The sequence below is a fragment of the Lepidothrix coronata genome, unplaced genomic scaffold, assembly GCF_001604755.1.
Source record: "Lepidothrix coronata isolate B3197 unplaced genomic scaffold, Lepidothrix_coronata-1.0 Scaffold108, whole genome shotgun sequence".
Classification (NCBI taxonomy): Eukaryota; Metazoa; Chordata; class Aves; order Passeriformes; family Pipridae; genus Lepidothrix; species Lepidothrix coronata.
The window spans coordinates 2,566,023-2,572,541 of record NW_016690288.1 but is presented as its reverse complement, the minus strand read 5'-3'; the positions used below and the strand labels follow the sequence as shown (position 1 = coordinate 2,572,541).

The 6,519-nt window shown below is 42.3% G+C and overlaps 1 protein-coding gene across 1 annotated transcript in view; it reads left to right on the top strand.

The window, feature by feature from the left end:
- Nucleotides 1–6,519, top strand: part of LOC108501805 — a 72,430-nt gene that overhangs the window by 1,651 nt on the left and 64,260 nt on the right. Inside the window, exon 3 of the mRNA XM_017824041.1 lies at nt 1,169–1,280. Within this exon, the coding sequence (XP_017679530.1) occupies nt 1,169–1,280 (112 nt within the window). The remainder of the gene's footprint in view (nt 1–1,168; nt 1,281–6,519) is intronic.

Sequence of the window (6,519 nt, the reverse complement as noted above, 5' to 3'; positions counted from 1 at the left end):
TCTGCTTATGCCAGTGACCCACAGGCAGGTGTAACAGCACATCAGTTAACCGGAGATGGAAATTATAGTTCAATAGATACACAATCTAAATACCATAGAGAGATATACGATGTAATAGCCAAACAAGCCCTGAAAGCTATGAAAAACCTTCACACTACAGACCAAAATAACAACCTGTCCTCCACAAAAGCATTACAAAATTATACTGAGCCAAATTCAAGATGTTTAGATCGGCTGCAATCTGTTTTAAACAAACAAGTGGAATACGATAAAGCCAGAGAGATGCTGTATAAGCAATTGGCTTTTGAAAAGGCAAGCTCAAGCTGTGGAGAAGCTTTGCAAACCCCTCTTGAAAGGGAAGGCTACAGCATTGCTGAGTTAGTTCAACCCTACCAAAGAGTTAGCTCTGTGAAACACCAATCTAACCCTTTTGCTATAACCCTAAAAGCCCAGTTAGGAGTAAAAGATGAGGCCAGACACAGAGCTAGTTGTGTTACATGTGGTGACAGTAACCAGTATCAGAGAGATTTCCCTTGGAGACCCTTAGCAGCAACATCCCACAACTACCTAAGCAGCAGGGAATGGGCTGAGTTATACCAAGGGTGCCATGAGCAAGGCAAAAGCTATGCCACAAGCATTGTACTGCTTGCTGCCGTGCTGCTTGCTATCCTCCTCTCTACCATCCGCTTTCCTGAGCAAGAGACGAAGCAGCTTAAAGCAAGCCACGATATGCCAACAACCAGCCCCAAAAATACCCCTGTATTCTGCACCCCCAAGAAAGGTGAGAAGTGGAAAACACTGCAAATATTAAGAGCAGAAAACGCAGTCATAAAGCATACGGAAGCTTTGCAGCTTGGACTGCCCTTACCTACAAGGCTACCAGCAAATTGGCCTCTAATGATAATTGATTTAAAGAACTATTTGTTTACCATCCTTCTGCACCCTGAGAATGTGCCAAGGTTTACATTTTCCATCATGGCCTTGAACAATGTACAGCCCATGCAAGACCACCAGCCCTGCTGGGCTGTTCTTCCTTGGAGGATGCAAAACAACCTGACGAAAAATCAGACAATTATCATACACCATCATGTAGACAACACATTAATAACCACCGCCATAAGAAATGAACTGCCATTTGTTATTACTGCTCTAACCAAAACTGTCCAAGATGCAGGATTTCAGATTGTTTCAGAAAGGATCCAACCATCACAACCCTGGACTTATCTTGGATGGAGGATATCACACAGCAAGAAATTTCCACACAGCCACTGCAGCTCGAGGTAAAGGACACTTTAACTTTACATGAGTTGCAAAAACTCCTGGGGGCCATAAATTGGTTAAGGCCTTTTTTAGGCATAACCACAGATGAGCTACACCCTCTATTTGTGCTGCTAAGGGGAGACTCCAACCTAACATCTAACAGGTCTCTGACAGCAGAGACAAAGCGGACGTTAGACATTTGTGCCAAGGCAATAGAGAATAGGCAGGGCAGAAGGAGAAATCCTGAACTGCAAATCTGCCTGGCCTTAGTTCCCAACAGGTACCAGCCATTTGCAGTCTTGTTTCAGTGGGATCAGACTGAGAAAGACCCGCTGCTAATTCTGGAGTGGCTCTTTCTGCCCCACACACCACCTAAGACTGTGTGGACCATTAACGAAATGTTTGCTAAGCTTGTCATTAAAGGCAGAGGATTAAAGGACTGCAGGAACTGGATGGAAGGGATCCTGCCATCATCTACATCTCAACTATGAAGGACAATTTGGATTGGATACTGGCTGAGGAAGCAGGATTCCAAGCTGCCTTGGCAAACTTTGATAGTAACATTTCAATCCATCTCCCTAAACACAGATTGTGGGCGGAAATCGGTAATTTACCTTTAAAGGCCACAACCAGATGCAAAAATGAACCAGTAAAAGGCCTCAGGGCCTTCACAGATGCATCTGGGAAAAACAAGAAAGGCTGCAATGACTTTAGTAAATCCTGCCACAGAACAGTGGGAATGAGAAGTACAGACCATGAACCAAACTCCTGTACAGGTTCTGGAACTGGCTGCCATTCATATTGCCTTGGGGAAATTTTCTAAACAACTTTTTAATGTTGTAACTAATTCCTGTTATACTATAAGGTTAATCCCCCCTTTTGAAAGTTAGTTTCTTTGAGATATTGTTAACCCTCACCTGTTGTCTGAAATGTGTTCTGTTTGGTTTCTTGTGATTCATAGAAGGTTTGATTTCTATATAATACACACAAAATCACATGCTAACATGCCAGGGCCAATGACTGACAGAAACTGAGATACACATCCACAAAACATAACTGCCACAGCATCCACTGAACAAAACACCAAAAGTGTAAAACACACTGGCTTAGTTGTTTAGCAACCTTTGGTATCCCAAAGCAGATTAACTAATAATTAACACTAATAATAAATCGGCTCCACTTCCTATCAAATAGGAAAATTCTCACGTCACAGGCATTCCCATACTAACCCATAAGACAGGCAATTATTGAAAGAGCACATCACACACTGAAACACATGTCCAATAAACAACAAAAAAGGGGAAGAATCTGTGTAGCCCGCAAAAACATCTGTAAAAAGCCACATATGTTATCAATTTTTTAAATTGTGACAGCACTGAAAAGAGTAAGTATGAAAGGCAACATAGGCCCCAGACTTGTGCCTCTCCCGAACCACCGGTCATGGTAAGAAACTTGAATTCAGGACAGTGGACGAGATCCCTAGATTTTGTGACTTGGCGGGGAGGCTGTGTGGCTACAGGAAAAGAACTTAAGTGGATTCCTTCCAGGTGTGTAAAACCCTATTTAGGTACACAATCCAGCAGCAAGAACCAGAGTAACACAGAAGTTGTAAAAGAGTTATGTTAATGTTTCAGGTTTCAGGTTTACATTAAGGGACGACCAATGTGGTAAAAAGCAGTCAGTAAAAAATCTGTGAATGTGCGTGAGGTGAATGAGTGGTGGCCGCCGATGAATGAGAAGAGTGAATGAATAAAGAGAGTTGTTTGACTGGATAAATATTAAAACACAAAACACCTCACAAAATAACATTACACAAGGTCGCTTTAAGAAAATTTAGTTTTGCTAAGCTTATCCTGTTTCTTAAATAAAGCTGAACTCCCCAGTTATTTAAAAACGCTCAGATTAATAAAGGTTATAAGTTTATACATGGTTGAGCTAAGACCTTTAGGTTAATAAAGTTATTTCTCCAAGTTGCACTACCTTTTAGGAATATAAGAAAGTTTTATAAAGTTTACCATAGAGGTATAAGAGGCCAAGCAAGCGATGTGCTGGGTCATTGCGAGCTTTGGTAGTTTACAATGTACTGTTCTGATTGTTTGCACTGTTGTTTTTGCACTGTTTTTGTGACTTCTTTAGATAATTAAGAGGGCGGTGATGTAGGGGGGGTGTTTAAGGTACAAGGGATGTACCAGGGCAAGAGTGCCCAAGGGAGCATGCGCCAACACAGACAACCTTATTGGTCAAAGAAGTCACATGGTTTGAAGGGATAAAACCAGCGCTGAATTTGAAATAAATCCTCTTTGTTCACCATCTCACAAGGAACGCGCTTCCTTCTTTACCATGTAAAGTACCGCCACGCTACACATCTGTTGTATTCCATTGGGATTAACAATTGCCCTGTTTCACTAAAACCTTTCGTTGGCAGTCATTGCATCTTTGGAGCGTTTGACCAAGAGCAGCAGAGCTTTGAAAGCAGAATTTTTTTATAGTGGGAAAAGTGGCTTGACTTAGCTGCAGCCTATATCCGGACTCTGTCACATGCTTGCATTGCAGTTTTGATTTCTGACTGGTATAGGAATGTTATTTGAGACCTTAAAATTTCTGGTGGATTGGTAGTTTTTTCCCCCAGTTTTAAGCAAAGTAGTATATAGATTTTTCAGTATGAGCCTCTGGGTACTAACAGTGTTGATGTGTCCCCTTTGTAAAACCCTAAAATGACTAATTTTAGAAGCTGTGTCCTCATTGGGATGAAAGTGGTAGATAGGAAGATGGTGACAAGGGCTTTTGTCAGCACCAGTAGCAGTGCAGCCCTTGTAGCTGGCTCACTTGTGTAAATCCTCCATTTACAAAGTGCTTTAGTTGAAGAACGGTTTTGGATCCATGGATTCTGGGGTTTTGTCTTCATGATTTACAGTTGTTTATGTTGGATTGTTGCATCAGCTGAGGGGTGTTTGCGCTACACGTGTCACGTCTCTCGCGCTGGGCCAGCAGCCACTCTGGCAGCAGAGAGCAGGGAGGGAGCCGTGGGGAGTCACCTGCTCACACAGCCTGGAGCTCCTCTGGCCTGGGCAGCAGAGAAGCAGCTTCATTTGCAGGGTCTGTTTAGCATTATCCATGAATACAAAATCCTGTCCTTAAACAGACAAGAGGAGAAAGGGGGAAAAGAAGGAAATAAAACGGCAAGCAGCTCACATTGGTCCTGTGCCATTTTCTGGGTTTCTTTATTTTCCCCAAAGCTCATAACTTGAGGTCATTTTGGGATTAATTGAAGCTAATATCTTCACTTCAAAGCAACACAAGATCAAGCCAAATGTACATGCATAGCAATTAAAGACTTGGCAAGGTAATATGGATTGACTTCTACAGCAGCAGCTTTCTCCCTGTGCTGTTCCACTTGTTCAGGCCTTTGATGTGCTTCAGAGCACAACTAGCTGGGCCTGTGCTTAAACAAAGGAGCATTTTAGCACTCCATTCTGCAGAGGGTGACTGTTGTGCTATAGTTAATATTTTTAACAGTCTGTAAAATTGGAGAGATTATGAATCTGTATTATGACTGGCTACAGGAGAATTCTGTGGATAATGAAGAAGATTGCAGGGGGCAAATTGAACTATTTCTCTTTCATATGGTATAACATCAGTATTCCTTCAGTGCTAACAAAGATGAGGCCAATTTAGTACAAATCTTCAAAGCAACATGTGTGAATTTATCTGTCCAGTGCTCATTACAGTTAATGGGAATCATGTGGCTGGAACTTTGCAAGTGCTTTGAAAGTGCTTCTTTTATGGTTACATTATAGATCCCCTGATTATAGCTGATTTGCTATTATTTTTATATTGCTCCATTTGTTTTCTTGACACTAAAAAAGTGAAAAGAGTAAACTAATTAAAAACAGCATCACCCCCTCCAGTGTCAAAATAGAGTAAAATACTCATTTTATAAAGTAAATAAAATATTACTTATATATAAATCAACTTGAATCTCTCCTGTTTTAAATCCTGATAGTAAAAATCCTACTGCTTGTTGCATGCTAATTAAGGTGAGTTTAACTGGAAAGTCAAAATGTTGGTCCAGATATCTGTGTTTGAATTTTGGTCTTGCTGTGCTATTAGTCACCATGTGTGGTACAGTCTCTATCTTTTTAGGGATATCCTAAAGAGGATATAATCTTTAGGGAATCTGTAGGGAAGAAGAAAGACATAATGGAAACAGGAAGTTATAAGGCAGATAAGGAGCATAAAAGTGCACCTACACAGATGAAAGAGTAAAATGATGGAAGTTTGGTCATAATTAATGGTTTGATTGTTATACTATAAAAATACATGAATAGGCATATACCTTATTATGAAAAGGAGGGTTCTTTTTTTCCCCACTTGAAAATGGGATAAATTGGAGAACATTTTATAGAATCATTTGAAACAGAAGAATCATAAAAGGTTTCCAGTCTGGTATTAGGTGAAATACTCTGGGGTTTAGGTGAAGAAAATGCCTTGGCCTTAGGCCATTAAGGAGATGGTCAGTGATGTGTGCCCAGTGTGTGGGCTGTCTGTGATGGTGAGTGCCTTTACTTTCTCCCACAGTGTTATTTGGTGGGAGCCATGAGAAAAATACCCTACAGATCCTTCTTCTTGAACACAAAAAACTCTTCCAATTTCTTTGGATGGTCCTGTGAGTGTTAGGCATTGTGTTTTGGCTTCTTTTTGATCTAAAATGTGTCAGCACTTGTGTTCCTTCCTTCCTTTCAACCCAGGTTGTGTAGGAGTCTGGCTCTTAATTTTTGCGTTTGGTTTGTGTGACAAGGTTTTGGTAGTGGGGGGATACAGCTTCTCTGTCCAGTGGAGCCACTGTCAGGTGTCTCCAGGGTGGATGTGCCTCTGGCCAGGGCTGAGCCCATCAGAGGTAGCACCTCTGTGGTAACGGAGTTAAGTAGATGTGGGGGAGGCAACTTCAGCCAGAGAGAGGCGTGAGAATATGTGAGAGGAACAACTCAGCAGGCCCCCAGGGCAGGGCAGAAAGAGGGGCAGGAGGTGCTCCAGGTGCTGGAGCTGCGATTCCCTTGCAGCCCCTGGTGCAGCCCATGGTGAGGCAGCTGTGCCCCTGCAGCCCATGGAGGGCCAGGGGTGTGCAGAGACCCCCCTGCAGCCCATGGAGGAACCCACATTGGAACTGGGGCAGAGTGTGAGGAGTCCTCCCACTGCAGAGGAAGACACAGCAGAGACAATGCGTGATGAACTGACCACAACCTCCATTCCCTGTCCCCC